Source organism: Agelaius tricolor, unplaced genomic scaffold, assembly GCF_023055355.1.
Source record: "Agelaius tricolor isolate 1412-34295 unplaced genomic scaffold, bAgeTri1.0.p SCAF_114, whole genome shotgun sequence".
Lineage (NCBI taxonomy): Eukaryota > Metazoa > Chordata > Aves > Passeriformes > Icteridae > Agelaius > Agelaius tricolor.
Genome location: NW_027269374.1, coordinates 194023 through 210232, shown reverse-complemented (window position 1 = coordinate 210232; position 16210 = coordinate 194023). Strand labels below are relative to the sequence as shown.

Sequence of the window (16210 nt, the reverse complement as noted above, 5' to 3'; positions counted from 1 at the left end):
AATGCTCAATTTTGAGGGAAAAATGTTCATTTTTGTGGGGAAAATTACCATTTTTGAGAGAAAAAGTGCTAATTTTTGGAGGGAGAATGCTGATTTGTGAGGGAAAACTGATTTCCGAGGGGAGAAATGTTCATTTTTGAGGGAAAACCACTCCTTTCTGAGGGGAAAATTACCATTTTTGATGGGAAAATGTTCATTTTTGTGGGAAAAATGCTAATTCTTGAAGGGAAAGTGCTAATTTTTGGAGGGAAAATGCTGATTTGTGAGGGGAAAATGCTCATTTTTTGAGGAGAAAATGCTCATTTCTGAGGGGAAAACGTTCATTTTTGAGGGGAAAATGCTGATTTTTAGGGGAAAAACCCCAGATTTTGAAGGAAAAAACCCTCAATATTAAGGAAAAACAAAGCCCTCATTTTGAGGGAAAATAGAGGGGAAAAAACTCGTTCTGAGGTAAACCCCCCCTATTTTGCAGAAGTAAAAATCTCATTCTGTGGCAAAACACCCTCACTTTAAGGGAAAAATTGTAATTTTAGGCTTTAAAATTCGTTTTCCACTTGGAGACGGGAGCCAAAGCTCTTTCAATCCATAGCAGGGATTTAATAACCGCCGAGACTCGCGGAAAGTTTATTTAATTTTTTATTTTGTATCTTTTATGCTACAATATAAAAATATTTTATATTTTTACTTGAAAGGTAAGTCTCCAGAGGGGCTTCGGGATGCAACAAAATTACTGTTAAAGGCTTGGATAAGCGGAAATTGACGAAAAAAAAATTTGGTGCTTTTATTTCCAATAAATTTGAGGCGGGGAGGGACCGAACCCCGCGGCGGCGCAAAATGGCGCCCGGCGGCTGGACTACAACTCCCATGATGCCCCATCAACAAGGAACTACATTTCCCGTCGTGCCTCGCGCGGCGGTGGGCGTGGCCTGAGCGCTTGCCTATAAATAGGCCCCACCGGTCGGCTCGCGCCCCTCTCGGCCGCCGCCATCTTGGTGCCTTCCACGGCCGCCGCCTCCATCCGCCGCCATCCGCCTCCATCCGCCGCCCCCCGCCCGCCGGGACTGAGCGGGGCCCCGCCGAACCGCCATGAGGGCCAAGGTGAGTGGCGGGAGGCGGCGCGGGGGCGGCCGATGGCGCCTCAGTAGCGGCCGGGCCTGGATGGAGCGGGGAGGGGGGGGCTGCGGCCTGGACGAGCGGTGGGGGGAACCGGGGAGTGGGAGGGGTCCCAGGGTTAGAGAACGGGGGGGTCCCGGTGTGGGGAACCGGGGAACGGGAGAGGTCCCGGTGTAGGGTCTGTGGTCCCTGGGGGTGTCTTTGCTGGAGGAATGTGGGGGGAAACTGGGAGAACTGAGAGAGAGAAGCTGGTGTGGGACTGGGGGGAACTGGCGGCACCGGGGGAGCTGAACCAGTCTGGGACTGGGGTGGTGAGAGTTAAACCACTCTGGAACTGGGGTAGTGAAAGTTAAACCAGTCTGGAACTGGGGTAGTGAGAGTTAAACCACTCTGGAACTGGGGTAGTGAGAGTTAAACCAGTCTGGAACTGGGGGTAGAGACAGACAAACCAGTCTGGAACTGGGGTAGTGAGAGTTAAACCAGTCTGCGACTGGGGGTAGAGACAGACAAACCAGTCTGGAACTGGGGTGGTGAGAGTTAAACCACTCTGGAACTGGGGTAGTGAGAGTTAAACCAGTCTGGAACTGGGGGTAGAGAGAGACAAACCAGTCTGGAACTGGGAGAATCAAACCAGTATGATACTGGGGGGACTGGAGGCATTAGGAGATGCAAACCAGTGTGGAACTGGGATACTGGGAGACACGACCCCTGTGGGACTGGGGTGGGCTGGTAGGGACTGGGAGAGACAAACCAGTTTGGGACTGGGGTTACTGGGAGAGAGAAACCAGTGTGGGACTGGTGTCTGAGGGAAATGAACCAGTACAGGACTGGGGACACTGGTGGGGACTGGGAGAGACAAACCAGTGTCGGACTGGTGGCACTGGGAGAACCAAACTGGTGTGGGACTGGGGACACTGAGGGAAATAAACCAGTACAGGACGAGGGACACTGGTGGGAACTGGGAGCACTGGGAAAAGTAAACCAGAGTGGGACTGGGGGCACTGGGGAGCCAAACCAGTGGGACTGGGGGCACTGAAAGAACCAAACCAGTGTGGGGACTGGGAGCACTGGGGACAGTGGGGACACTGGTGGGTACTGGGAGCACTGGTGGCACTGGTTCAACTGGGGGGCACTGGTTTGCACTGGTGGCACTGGGATCCCTGCCCTCTCTCACTCCCTCCCCTCCCCTCTCTCCGCAGTGGCGCAAGAAGCGAATGCGCAGGTACGTGAGAGCCCCGGGCCGGCCCCGCCGCACCGGGGGCGGCTCCCGGTGCCCTCCCAGCCCGGGGGAAGCTCCCGGTGCCACCCCCGGTTCCCTCCCGGTTCCCTCCCCGGGGTGACACCGGCCCCACTCTGTTCCCAGGCTGAAGCGCAAGAGGAGGAAGATGAGGCAGAGGTCCAAGTAACGGCCCCCAGAGCGGGGACACGCCCCGGTGACGCCCGGTGACCCCTCCCGGTGCCGTCCCGGTGCTGTCCCGGTGCCACGGGGGGGCCCCGCCGGGCCGGGCCCGTTCTTTGCTTTGCGGCAGCCGCCGCGCCGTGAATAAAACTTTGTTGTTGCTAACACGGTGTGGGGGCTCTGTCGGTGACCGGGCAAGGAGGTTTGGGGGCGGAGGGGGCTTCTCCGGTAACCGGGGACCAGCGTGGAGGTCCCGCCGGTAACGGGGCTGGGGATGGAACCGAAGATTCCCCGGTAACGGGGCTGGGGGGGTCTTCAAAGAACAGGAGACGGGCAGAACCGGGGGTTTCATCAGTGTGGCCGGGGGCGGCACCGGGAATTCTCCGGTAGCGGGGCAGGTGGGTGAGACCGGGAAGGAGGAAATTCTCCGGTAACGGGGCAGGTGAGCCGGGCGAGGGTGCTGATTCCTCCGGTAACGGGGTGAGGAACCCCCCGGTAACGGCGCCGTGGGCACAGACCGGGCTCGCTCCGAGCCCACCGGGCCCTGGATCTTCCGGGATCAAGCACGCAGTAACGGCGCGACGGCGTCTCCTGCCGATGACGTCACTGCGTGACGCATTTCCGGCGCGCCGCGCGCGCGCGGCTCCTTCCGGGCCGCCCCGGAAGCGGCACCGAGCGGGTCCCGCCCGCCGCCGGCACCGGCCGCGCGTTGCTGGCGCCGGAGGTCCCGCGGGGAGGCCGCGAGCCGGTGAGTGCCGGGCTGGGCCGGGAGAGGCCGCGCTCCGCCCTCCGCCAGGCCCCGCCGCTCCCGGCGCGCTCCGTGCCCGTCCCGGTGCGGCTCGCGGGGCTGTCACGGGGCGCGGGGGACGCGCCGGGCTTCCCCCCGCGGTTCGGCGGCGCTGGCGGGCACCGGGGCTGCGGTGGGGGATCCCCGGCTGTGCTGCCCCGCTACCGGCTCCGCCGCAGCGCCGGGACTCCCCGGGATCGCTGCCGTTCCTCCCTTCTGCCCTTCCCACCGGTACCGGGCGCATTCCCGGTGCCTCCTTCTCCCCCTCCCTTCTGTGCTCGCGGGGCCCCTCCCGGTCCCTCCCTCGGTGCCCGGCGCTGGGTGAATCCCGCTCTCCCCCCGTCCCGGGGTCCCTCCCGGTTCTTCCTTCATCCCCCTCCTCCTCCTCCGGTCCTGGCATCGCTCCCGGTCCATCTCTGCGTGCCCGGCGCCCCGGGGTGGGTGTAGACCCCTTCCCCTCAGTACCGGGGTCCCTCCCTCCTTCTCTCCCGGTGCTCCGGGGTGGGATTCCCCCCTATTCCCTGTCCTTCTCTCCCTCACCCCATCCCTCCCTCTCTCTCTCCTCTGGTGACCCCTCGGGGTGGGATTCCCTCATTCCCTGTCCCTCCTTCTCTCCCTCCTGGTACCCCAGGCTGGGACTCCCCCCATTCCCTGTCCCCCATTCCTGGTCTCTCCCTCCTTCCTTTGGTGACCCCTTGGGCTGGGACTCCCCCCATTCCCTGTCCCTCCCTCCCTGACCTTGTCCCTCCTCCGGTGACCTCTCCCGGTACCCCGGGCTGGCTGTGAACCCTCTCCCCATCAGCACCGGGGTCTCTCCCACTCCCTGACCCTTCCCTCCCTGTCCCCAGCCTCCTCCCCTGCACGCACCATGCCGGACCGGGACAGTTACCCCGCCAGCACCGGCACCGGCCCCGGCGGCGTCAGCAGCGGCGACGAATCCTCGTCCGCCCTCCCCGACGACGACATCTGCCGCGACTTTTTGCGCAACGTCTGCAAGCGCGGCAAGCGCTGCCGCTTCCGGCACCCCGACATCTCCGAGGTCACCAACCTGGGCGTGCGCAAGAACGAGTTCATCTTCTGCCACGACTTCCAGAACAAGGAGTGCGTGCGCCTCAACTGCCGCTTCATCCACGGCACCAAGGAGGACGAGGATTGCTACAAGAAAACCGGCGAGCTGCCGCCGCGCCTCAGGCAGAAAGTGGCCGCGGGCTTGGGTTTGTCGCCGGCGGATTTGCCCAACAGCAAAGAGGAGGTGCCCATCTGCAGGGATTTCCTCAAGGGGGACTGCCAGCGCGGTGCTAAGTGTAAATTCCAGCACTTACAGCGGGATTACGAGTACGAGGCGCGGGGCAGAGAGCAAGGACGGCGTTACGAGCCCTTTGATGGCCTCTACGAGCCCGACGAGCCGGTGCTGAAACGGCGGCGAGCCGAGGGGCTCTACGAGAGCTACGAGTACGGCTTCGCCAGCCCGCGGGCCGTGGAGTACCGGCTGCTGGAGGAGGAGAACGTGCTGCTCAGGAAACGCGTGGAGGACCTCAAGAAGCAGGTCAACAACCTGCTGGCCACCAACGAGGTGCTGCTGGAGCAGAACGCCCAATTCCGCAACCAGGCCAAGGTGATGACGCTGAGCTCCACGGCCACGGCCACCGAGCAGCCGCTGGCGCCCACGGTGACCAACTACAACCACAGCATCGCCCAGACTCACACCACGCTCAGCAGCCAGGCCCTGCAGCCCCGCCCGGTCACCCAGCAGGATTTGGTGGCGCCGGCGGGCGCTCAGGCCGCCCCTCCCGCTAACGGGGCGCCGCCCATGAACCCCGAGATCGCGCCGCTGTCGGCGGCGGCGGCGCTGGCGCAGACCATCGCGCAGGGCATGGCGCCGCCGCCCGTCTCCATGGCGCCCGTGGCCGTGTCGGTGGCGCCGGTGGCCGTGTCCATGGCGCAGCCGCTCGGGGGCATCACCATGAGCCACGCCACCACGCCCATGGTCACCTACCCCATCGCCTCGCAGAGCATGAGGATAACGGCCATGCCACACTGACCCCCCCCTTCCCGGTACCGGGGAGCAGGGGGGGCTCGCGGTGGACGCAGGGGGTGGCGGGATGAGGACGGACGGACACACGGACACGGTGGGATGTGCCACCCCCACTCATCCCGGTGCGACCCCCGGAGCGCCGTGGGCGGACTGAGCACCGGGGGTGGTGGTACCGGGTGGTACCTGTAATGTTTTCGGCTATTAAACGGAAAAAGGCCAAAACCGCACGGGCCCGGCTGTGCGGGGAGCGGGGGGGGCGACACCGGGACCGGGAAACCGCGATGGGGGCACTGGAACGGCGACACCGGGATGGGGACACCGGGACTGGGACCGGGAAACCGGAACGGCGACACCGGGATGGGGAAACCGGGCCCGAGATGGGGACACGCGGGGCCGTGACATGGCCGCGCCCCTCGCAGAGACCACGCCCACATAGTAAATAAAGGCGTGGTCAAAATATGCGCGCGGGGGGCGTGGCCAGCAGTTGGCGGACGGTCAATGATTGACGCGTGAGGGCGCGGCCAGGGCGCGGCGCTCAATGGGCGTGGTCAGGAGCTGGCTGGCGTCCAATGGGCGGTGCGTGCGTTGTGTGGGGGCGTGTCCCGAGCCGCGCCGCTCAGCCAATCAGCGCCGCGTGCGTGCGCGGGGCGCGGCCGGGGCGGCGCCGCGGCGGGAGCGGAACGGGAGCGCGGAGCGGAGCGGGAGCGGAGATGGAGCGGCGGGGCGGGCTCGGGCTGGCGGCGCTGGGCGCCCTGGGCCGGCGGCTGCTCTGGGCGCTGCCCGCTTACGCCGCGGGGCTGCTGGGGCTCGGGGCGGGCGCCGTGGTGCTCGCCCTGGCGCTCTACGCGGGCTGGCGGCGGCGGCGGCGCGCCCGGGAGCGCGGGATGCGCGCGGCCGAGCGCCTGCACCGCGAAGAAGAAGCGGCGGTGCGCGCCGCCGCCCGCGGGGAGCTGCCGGCCTGGGTAAGGTGCTCCCAAGCCGTTATCGCTGCTGCGGCGCCGTTATCGCCCCGGGGGAAGCCCCGGCGGGATCCCCGCACCGGGCACCGCCTTCCTCTTCCTCCCCCCCACCCTCTCTCGGCGGGAGTTTGGGAAGCGCAGCCGCTCCCGGTGGGACCCCCGGGATTCCCGAGGCTCTCCCGGTTCTGCCGCGCTGCGGGCACCGCTTGAGTTCCCCGCACTTCCCGGGCGGGGTCCCGGTTCTCTGCTCCGCTCTGGGTCACGCTTGGCGCACCTGGGGACCCTCCCCAGCCCCGCGCACCCCCCCGGGACCCCCGACAGCCGCACCGGGACCCCCGGCAGCCGCCCCGGGCCCCACCGGAGCTGTCCCGGCACGGGGGACCCCGCGGCACCGCACGGTCCCCGCTGGGACCCCCGGGCGGTGCCGCGCATCCCGCACCGCTCCCGCTCCCGGTCCCTTCTCTCTGCACCCCCAGAGCCCCCCGGGCATCTCCCGGTCCCCCCGGTGCTGCTCCCCAGCCGCTCCTTGGCTTTCCCGGTGGGGCGGGACCGCACCGAGCCCTGCTCGGGGCTCGCGGCCGTGCGGGACCCCCCGGGATCACCGGGACCCCCCCCCCCCCCCCCCCATCCGCCATCCCCCGGTGGCCGCCCCAGGGCGGGGTCCCCGCGCTCCGCTGCCCGGGACAGCCCCGGTACCGCCCGGGCCTTCCGGCAGTGCCGTGACTCACCGGGCCCGGGGGGGCCGTTTCCTGCCCTCCCCGCGGGCCGGGAGGGGTCCGCACCCCCCACACCGGGACCCCCCTTTTGGGGAGGTGTTGGGGGCTGAGCGGGAGCTCGGGGGAAACTGAGGCACGGGGCCGGGAGGGGCCCGGTGTCCCCGGTGGTCCCCGCCGGGCTCAGGGCCCCCCCTCCATGTCCCCCCCCCCCCACTCAGGTCAGCTTCCCGGATGTGGAGCGGGCGGAATGGCTCAACAAGGTGAGGCGTCCGTGTGTCCGTGTGTCCCTGTGTCCGTGTGTCCGTGTGTCCCTATGTCCGTGTGTCCCTGTGTCCGTGTGTCCATGTGTCCCTGTGTCCGTGTGTCCCTGTGTCCGTGTGTCCGGCCCGCGCCGCCTCCCGCGTCCCTCCCTCCATCCCTCCCGCATCCCCCTGTCCCTCCTTCCCTCCTTCCTCCCTCCCTCTTTCCATCCCTCCCTCCCTCCTCCTTCTCCTTCCCTCTTCTGTTCCTCCCTCTTTCCGTCCCTCCCTCCCGGCCTCTTTCCCTCCCTCCCTCTCTCTCCATCCCTCAATCCCTCCCTCCCTCTCTGCGTCCATCTGTCCATCCCTGCCTCTGTCCGTCCCTCCATCCCCAGTGTCCATCCTTCCACTTCCAGTGCCCGTCTCCTTTCCCAGTGTCCATCCCCCGTGTCCATCCCCCATGCCTGTGTCCATCTCTCCATCCCTGTGTCGGGGTGTCCATCTGTCCATCCCCATGTCCATGTGTCCGTGTGTCCGGCAGGTCCTGGCCCGGGCCTGGCCGTTCCTGGGGCAGTTCCTGGACAAGCTCCTGCAGGACAGCGTGGCCCTGTCCCTGTGTCCATCCCCGTGTCCGTGTGTCCATCCCCGTGTCCATCTGTCCATCTGTCCGTGTGTCCAGCAGGTCCTGGCCCAGGCCTGGCCATTCCTGGGGCAGTTCCTGGACAAGCTCCTGCAGGACAGTGTGGCCCCGTGCCATTGTCCATCTGTCCATCCCTGTGTCCGTGTGTCCATCCGTGTGTCCATGTGTCCATCCCCGTGTCCGTCTGTCCATCCCGGTGTCCCTGTCCATGTGTCCATCCCCGTGTCCATGTGTCCATCCCGGTGTCCATCTGTCCGTGTGTCCGGCAGGTCCTGGCCCAGGCCTGGCCCTTCCTGGGCCGGTATCTCGAGAAGCTCCTGCAGGACTCGGTGGCCCCGGCCATCCGCGCCTCCAGCGCTCACCTGCAGAGCTTCACCTTCACCAGGGTGGACCTGGGGCAGAAGGTGACACTGGGGGGACCCCCTGTGCCATTGACCCCCCCAAAATCACCTCAAAACCCCTCCCACACCCGCCTAGGACCCACATAAGCCCCCCTAAATCCCCTGTAACCCCTCTCAGGATGCCCCAAAACCCCCAGACCCCCCCAGGAGCCCCTAAACACCCCCAGACCCACCCAGGACCCTCTAAATCTCCCCTAAACCCCTCCCAGGACCCCCAAAATCCCCCTAAAGCCCCCCCAGAACCCCCTAAATCCCCCTAAACCCTCCCAGGACCCCCTAACCCACCCCCAGACCCTCCCCCGAAGCCCCCCCCAGAATCCCCTAAATCCCCCTAAACCCCTCCCAGGATCTCCTAAACCCTTCCCAGGACCCCCTAAACCCCTCCCAGGACCCTCCCTAAAGCCCCCCCATGACCCCCTAAATTGTCCCCCTCAAACCTCTTCCAGGACCCCCTAAACCCCTCCCAGGACCCCATAAATCCCCCCAGACCCCCCCTAAATCCCCCTAAACCCCTCCCAGGACCCCCTAAACCCCCCCAGGACGCCCTAACCTCCCCCTAAAGCCCTCCCAGAACCCCCCTAAATCCCCCCTAAAGACCCCTAGGACCCCCTAAACACCCCCAGACCCCCTCTAAACCCCGCCCCCAGGACCCCCTAAATCCCCTGACCCCTCCCCCACAAAATACCGAGACCCCCCCCCCCCCCCCAAAAAAAATCCCAAATTTCGCCCCCCCCCCACAGCCCCTCCGTGTCCTGGGCGTCCAAGCCCACCCTGGAACCCACAAGAAGCAAATCCTGCTGGACCTCAACATCAGGTGAGACACCTGAGGGGGGGGATCCCCGAGATGGGGAGGGGTCCGGGGTGGGTGGGGAGGGGTCGTGGTGACGCCCCCACCCCAATTTGTGCCCCCCCAGCTACGTGGGCGACGTCCAGATCGACGTGGAGGTGAAGAAATTCTTCTGCAAGGCGGGGGTGAAGGGGATGCAGGTGAGGTTTTGGGGAGATGAGGGGGGGGATTTTTGGGGTGGGGGTGGGTTTGAGGGGGGGGTCCCGGCTCATTGTGGACCCCCCCCCAGCTCCATGGGGTGCTCAGGATCATCCTGGAGCCGCTGCTGGGGGATGCGCCCATCGTGGGGGCGCTCAGCCTGTTCTTCATCCGCCGCCCGGTGAGACCCCAACGGGAATAAAGGGATGGGAACGTGGGGAAAAGGGAATGGGAACATGGGGAAAAGGGAATGGGAACATGGGAAAAAGGGAATGGGAACATGGGGAAAAGGGAATGGGAACATGGGAAAAAGGGAATGGGAACATGGGAAAAAGGGAATGGGAACGTGGGGAAAAGGGAATGGGAACGTGGGGAAAAGGGAATGGGAACATGGGGAAAAGGGAATGGGAACATGGGAAAAAGGGAATGGGAACATGGAATAAAGGGAATGGGAACATGGGAAAAAGGGAATGGGAACATGGAATAAAGGGAATGGGAACCCCCCACCAAGGGAAAAAGGGAATGGGAATATGGAATAAAGGGAATGGGAACATGGAATAAAGGGAATGGGAACCCCCCACCATGGAAAAAAGGGAATGGGAACATGGAATAAAGGGAATGGGAACATGGAAAAAAGGGAATGGGAACCCCCCCAATGGAATAAAGCGAATGGGAACCCCCACCATGGAATAACGGGAATGGGAACACCCCCCCCAATGGAATAAAGGGAATGGGACCCCCCCCACCATGGAATAAAGGGGAATGGGAACCCCCCCCACGATATGGCAGGGGTGGACCCCCCCCCCAAAATAAAGGACTGGAACCCCCCCAGAGTACATTGTGGATATCCCCCCCCCCCCGATAAAAGGATCGGGAACCCCCCAGGACACAGCAGGAGTGTCCCCCACCCCAAAAAAAGGACCCCAGACCCCTCCAGGACACCCTGGGGGTGGATGCCCCCCCCCAAAAAAAGGAACAGAACCCCTCCCCAATACACATCGGTGATACCCCCCCCCAACAAAAAGGACCCCAGACACCCCCCCCAAATAAAGACCACCAGGAGTGCCCCTCCCTCTGTTACCCCCCCCCCATTGCAGACGCTGGACATCAACTGGACAGGAATGACCAACCTGCTGGACATCCCGGGGCTCAGGTGAGCCCCCCCCGCTTTTTGGGGACCCTCTGGGGACCCCCCCTGACCGTGCTTGTCCCCCCCCGACCGTGTTTGTGTTTGTGTCCCCCCCCCCGTCCCCAGCTCCATGTCGGACTCGATGATCATGGACAGCATCGCCTCCTACCTGGTGCTGCCCAACCGGCTCCTGGTGCCGCTGCTGCCCGACCTGCCCGAGGCTGCGCGGCTGCGCTGGCCCCTGCCCAGGGTGAGGGGCTGGGGAGGGGGCCGGGGGGGTCGGGACACCCCCGTTTTACCTCTAGGACCCCCCCATTTTACCTTTTGGACCCCCTCATTTTCATTTTCTGACCCTCTCCATTTCCCCCTTCTGACCCCCCAATTTTACATTTCTGACCCCCCCGAGGCTGCGCTGGCCCCTGCCCAGGGTGAGGGGCTGGGGGGGGCCGGGGGGGTCGGGACACCCCCGTTTTACCTCTAGGACCCCCCCCCATTTTACCTTTATGACCCCCTGCTTTTCATTTTCTCTCCCTCTCCATTTTATTCCTTCTGACTGCTCAATTTTACGTTTCTGACCCCTCCGTTTTCTCTTTCTGATCCCCTCAATTTTCCCTCCCTGATCTCTGCCATTTTCCCCTTTGGACACCCCCATTTCCCCCTTCTGACTCCCCCAAATTTCACCCTTTTAACCCTTCCCATTTTCATTTTCTCACCCTCTCCATTTTTCCCTTCTGACACCCTCAAGGCTGCGCTGGCCCCTGCCCAGGGTGAGGGGCTGGGAGGGGGCTGGGGGGGTCGTGACACCCCCGTTTTACCTTTATGACCCCCCCCATTTTACCTTTATGACCCCCCCATTTTCATTTCCTGACCCTCTCCATTTTTCCCTTCTCACCCTCTCCATTTTTCTCCTTCTGACCCCTCCGTTTTCTCTTTCTGACCCCCTCAATTTTCCCTCCTGATCTCTGCCATTTTCCCCTTTGGACACCCCCATTTCCCCCTTCTGATTCCCCCAAATTTCACCCTTTTAACCCTTCCCATTTTCATTCTCTCACCCTCTCCATTTTCTCCTTCTGACACCCCCATTTTACCTTTATGACCCCCCCATTTTACCCTCTGACCCTCTCCCATTATCACTTTCTGATCCCCCCTCATTTTCCCCTTCAGACCCCCCCCATTTTCCCTCTTTTCCCCTTTCCCCTTTTTTCTTCTCCTTTTCCCCTTTTTTTCTTCTCCTTTTCCCCTTTTTTTTCTTCTCCTTTTCCCCTTCCCCCTCCATTCTTTCCACCCCTTTCCCTCCTTTTTCCCCTCCCTTCCCTTTCCTCCCTCCACCTCCATTTCTCGCTGTCACTGCCTGTCCCAGGGCTCGTGTCCCCCTCAAGTGACCCCCCCTGACCCCAGTGTCCCCTCGGTGTCCCCAGGACCTGCTGTGGGTGTCCCTGGTGCCCGTGTGTCCCCATGGTGACCCCATTGTCCCCTCACTGTCCCCATTGTCCCCAGGGCATGGTGCGGGTGTCGCTGGTGACCCTGTTGTCCCCATAGTGACCCTGCTGTCCCCATTGTCCCCTCACTGTCCCCTCGGTGTCCCCAGGGCGTGGTGTGGGTGTCGCTGGTGGCTGTGTCCCCCCATGGTGACCCTGTTGTCCCCTCACCGTCCCCATTGTCCCCAGGTTGTGGTGCGGGTGTCGCTGGTGGCCGTGTGTCCCCATTGTCCCCTCACTGTCCCCATTGTCCCCAGGTTGTGGTGCGGGTGTCACTGGTGACCCTGCTGTCCCCATGGTGACCCTGCTGTCCCCATGGTGACCCTGTTGTCCCCATTGTCCCCTCACTGTCCCCATTGTCCCCAGGGCATGGTGCGGGTGTCCCCAGTGACCCTGCTGTCCCCATGGTGACCCTGCTGTTCCCTCACTGTCCCCTCTCTGTCCCCAGGGCGTGGTGCGGGTGTCCCTGGTGACCCTGCTGTCCCCATGGTGACCCTGCTGTCCCCATTGTCCCCTCACTGTCCCCATTGTCCCCAGGGCGTGGTGTGGGTGTCCCTGGTGACCCTGTTGTCCCCATTGTCCCCTCACTGTCCCCATTGTCCCCAGGGCGTGGTGCGGGTGTCTCTGGTGCCCGTGTGTCCCCATGGTGACCCTGCTGTCCCCTCGGTGTCCCCAGGTTGTGGTGCGGGTGTCGCTGGTGACCCTGTTGTCCCCATGGTGACCCTGCTGTCCCCTCTCTGTCCCCATTGTCCCCAGGGCGTGGTGCGGGTGTCCCTGGTGACCCTGTTGTCCCCATTGTCCCCTCACTGTCCCCTTGGTGTCCCCAGGGTGTGGTGCGGGTGTCGCTGGTGGCCGCGCGGGCGCTGCGCTCCAAGGATCGGTTCCTGGGCGGGCTCGTCCAGGGCCGCTCGGACCCGTACGCGCTGCTCAGGGTGGGGACACAGGCGGCCACCAGCAGGGTCATCGGGGACAGCCTGGACCCCGTCTGGGACGAGATGTACGAGGTGAGAGGGACAGATGGACAGACAGAGGGACACTGAGATGGACAGAGGGACACACAGACACAGGGAGGGACAGGGGGACACAGGGATGGACACTGAGATGGACAGAGGGACACACAGACACAGGGTGGGGACACAGGCGGCCACCAGCAGGGTCATCGGGGACAGCCTGGACCCAGTCTGGGACGAGATGTATGAGGTGAGAGGGACAGACGGACACAGGGATGGACAGGGGGACAGGGGGACACAGGGATGGACAGACAGAGGGACACAGGGAAGGACACAGGTGGCGACCAGCAGGGATGAATGGACAGAGGGATGGACACCGGGGATGGGCGGTGGAGATGGAGGGATGGACACCGGGGATGGACAAGAAGGGATGGACAGAGGGATGGACAGAGGGATGGACACTGGGGACGGACAGAGGGACAGACAGAAGGATGGAGGGATGGACAGAGGGACAGAGGAATGGACGGAGGGACGGACAATGGGGATGGAGGGACGGACACCAGGGACGGACAAAGGGACAGACAGAGGGACAGACAGAGGGATGGAGGGATGGACAGAGGGACACACAGAAGGATGGACAGAGGGACAGAGGAATGGACGGAGGGACGGACAATGGGGATGGAGGGACGGACACCAGGGACGGACAAAGGGACAGACAGAGGGACAGACAGAGGGACAGACAGAGGGATGGAGGGATGGACAGAGGGACACACAGAAGGATGGACAGAGGGACAGAGGGATGGACGGAGGGACGGACAATGGGGATGGAGGGACGGACACCAGGGATGGATGGATGGACACTGGGGACGGACAGAGGGACAGACAGAAGGATGGACAGAGGGACAGAGGAATGGAAGGAGGGACGGACAATGGGGATGGAGGGACGGACAATGGGGATGCATGGCAGGGATGGACAGAGGGACAGAGGGATGGACACGGGGGCCCCGCCCTGGTCCCCAGGGAGATTTTGGGGACACGGGGATGCCCCAGGGGCACACGGGACCCCCCATCCCCGCTGTCCCCCCCAGTTCATGGTGCACGAGGTGCCCGGGCAGGAGCTGGAGGTGGAGCTCTTCGACAAGGACCCCGACAAGGACGATCTGCTGGGCAGGTGAGGGGGGCACCCCCAAATTTGGGGAGGGGTCTCCACCCTCTCCCCCCAAACCCCCAAATTCCCAAACCCCCAAATCCCCCAAAATCCCCAAATTCCTAAATCCCCAAATTCCCAAATCCCCAAATCCCCCAAAATCCCCAAATTCCCAAATCCCCAAATTCCCAAATCTCCAAATCCCCAAATTCCCAAATCCCCAAATCCCCAAATTCCCAAACCCCCAAATCCCAAAATCCCAAAACCCCCAAATCCTCAAAAATCCCCAAATCCCCAAAAAATCCCCAAATATTCCCAAATTTCCCCCCTCCCCAGGATGAAGCTGGACCTCGGGGAGGTGCTCAGAGCTCGGGTGATGGACGAGGTGAGCTCTGGGGGATTTGGGAATTTTTTGGGGATTTGGGGATTTTTGGGGATTTGGGGATTGGGGATCTGAGGATTTGGGAATTTGGTGATTTGGGGTTTGGGGATTTGAGGATTTGGGGATGTGAGGATTTGGGGATTTGGGGTTTGGGGGGGTCACACTGATGCCCCCTCCCCATTTTTCCCCTTCTCCCGCTTTTCCCCCATTTTCCCCTTTTTCCCATTTTCCCCATTTTTCCCCTTTTCCCCCTTTTCCCCATTTTTCCCCTTTTCCTCATTTTCCCCATTTTCCCCTTTCCCCCATTTTCCCCTTTCCCCCATTTTCCCCCTTTCCCCCATTTTCCCCATTTTCCCCTTTCCCCCATTTTCCCCCTTTTCCCCTTTTCCCCATTTTTCCCCTTTTCCCATTTTTCCCCATTTTCCCCCAAGTGGTTCCCGCTGCAGGAGGGCGGGCAGGGCCGGCTCCACCTGCGCCTGGAGTGGCTCTCGCTGCTCTCCGATGCCTCCAAGCTGGACCAGGTCAGTCCCGGGACAATTTTGGGGTTCAGCTGTGTTGGAAGGGGGGGGGGGGGGGGGGGGTCCTGCCTATCAGACCCCTCCCCAAAATTTTTGGCCTCCCCCAGGTTTTGGAAAAGAACCAAAAAATCGTGGCCAAGCCTGACCCGCCCTCCTCCGCCATCCTCGTGGTGTATCTGGACAGGGCTGAGGGGCTGCCCGTGAGTCTGGGGGGGTTTAGGGGGGGTTTAGGGGGGTCCTAAAGGGGGTCAGAAGTGGGGGACCCCCCCCTTGACCCCCCGTTTTTGGTGCAGGTAAGGAAAGCAGGCAAGGAGCCCAACCCCGTGGTGCAGGTGTCGGTGCAGGACCGGTCACCAGGGAGAGCAAGGTGGGAAGGGTCTGGGGGATTTTGGGGGGTTTTTGGGGCGTTTTGGGGGTCTGACCTGAGCCCCCCCACCCTCCCTAAGGTGGTCTGCAACACCTCAGCCCCCGTGTGGGAGGACGCCTTCCGCTTCTTCCTGCACAACCCCCGCAACCAGGACGTGGATTTCCAGGTGGGACCCCAAAAATCCCGGCTCTGTGTGCCCCCAAATCCCCCCAAAATCCCCCAAAAGCCCGGCTCTGTTTGCCCCCAAATCCCCCCCAAAATCCCGGCTCTGTGTCCCCCCAAAACCCAGCTCTGTCTGCCCCCAAATCCCCCCAAAATCCCGGCTCTGTGTGCCCCCCAAATCCCCTCAAAACCCGGCTCGGTGTGCCCCCAAATCCCCCCAAAACCTGGCTCTGTGTGCCCCCCAAATCCCCCCCAAATCCCCCAAAACCCGGCTCTGTGTGCCCCCAAATCCCCCCAAAATCCCGGCTCTGTGTGCCCCCAAATCCCCGGCTCTGTGTCCCCCAAATGCCCCCCAAATGCCCCCCAAAACCCAGCTCTGTGTGCCCCCAAATGCCCCCAAAACCCGGCTCTGTGTGCCCCCAAATCCCCGAAAATTCCGGCTCTGTGTCCCCCCAAAATCCTGGCTCTGTTTGCCCCCAAATCCCCCCAAAGCCCCGGCTCTGTGTGCCCCCAAATCCCCCCAAAATCCCCCCAAAATCCCGGCTCTGTTTCTCCTCAAATGCCCCCATATTCCCCCCTTTTTTCTCCATATCTTCCCCTCCCTTTTTTCCCCTTTTCCCCCCATTTCCCCCCCTCTTCCCCACCTTTTTTTTCTCATTTTCCCCTTTTTTCCCCCCACCTTTTTTCCCCATTTTCACCCCCCTTTTCTCCCCTATTTTCCCCCTTCTTTTTCCCCTCCTCTTCCCTCCCTTTCCCTCCCCTTTTCCCCCCATTTTTAATCCCATTTCCCCCTTTTTCTCCCA

General features: G+C 62.9%; 2 protein-coding genes and 2 long non-coding RNA genes across 4 annotated transcripts in view; 3 read left to right on the top strand and 1 right to left on the bottom strand.

Annotated features, from left to right (window-relative positions):
* Positions 1-940: 940 nt before the first annotated feature.
* On the top strand, positions 941-2677 carry LOC139586374 (uncharacterized). The gene is made up of 3 exons (XR_011677719.1): positions 941-1098; positions 2313-2335; positions 2477-2677. It is a non-coding gene; the product is annotated as an uncharacterized lncRNA (long non-coding RNA).
* Positions 1020-2306, bottom strand: LOC139586376 (uncharacterized). Its single transcript, XR_011677721.1, has 2 exons — positions 1660-2306; positions 1020-1534 (listed from the first exon to the last, which is right to left on the bottom strand). It is a non-coding gene; the product is annotated as an uncharacterized lncRNA (long non-coding RNA).
* Positions 2678-3094: 417 nt separating the features above from the next.
* Positions 3095-5556, top strand: ZC3H10 (zinc finger CCCH-type containing 10). The gene is made up of 2 exons (XM_071419678.1): positions 3095-3260; positions 4148-5556. Exons 1-2 carry the CDS (start codon positions 3110-3112, stop codon positions 5338-5340), a joined length of 1344 nt encoding a protein of 447 aa, XP_071275779.1. The 5' UTR covers positions 3095-3109; the 3' UTR covers positions 5341-5556.
* Positions 5557-6044: 488 nt separating this feature from the next.
* ESYT1 (extended synaptotagmin 1) overlaps positions 6045-16210 on the top strand; it is a 16120-nt gene continuing 5954 nt past the window's right edge. Inside the window, 16 exon segments of the mRNA XM_071419656.1 lie at positions 6045-6296; positions 7228-7269; positions 8158-8292; positions 9030-9103; positions 9204-9276; positions 9366-9455; positions 10372-10427; positions 10530-10653; positions 12709-12885; positions 13920-14002; positions 14315-14363; positions 14792-14881; positions 14986-15078; positions 15172-15225; positions 15228-15245; positions 15325-15436. Of these exon segments, the coding sequence (XP_071275757.1) occupies positions 6045-6296; positions 7228-7269; positions 8158-8292; positions 9030-9103; positions 9204-9276; positions 9366-9455; positions 10372-10427; positions 10530-10653; positions 12709-12885; positions 13920-14002; positions 14315-14363; positions 14792-14881; positions 14986-15078; positions 15172-15225; positions 15228-15245; positions 15325-15436 (1522 nt within the window).

Coding starts and splice junctions, on each gene's coding strand:
- ZC3H10 (XM_071419678.1), top strand. CDS start 3,110: ATGACGTCACTGCGTGACGCATTTCCGGCGCGCCGCGCGCGCGCGGCT. Junction 3,261..4,147: donor CGCGGGGAGGCCGCGAGCCG/GTGAGTGCCGGG, acceptor CCCTGTCCCCAG/CCTCCTCCCCTGCACGCACC.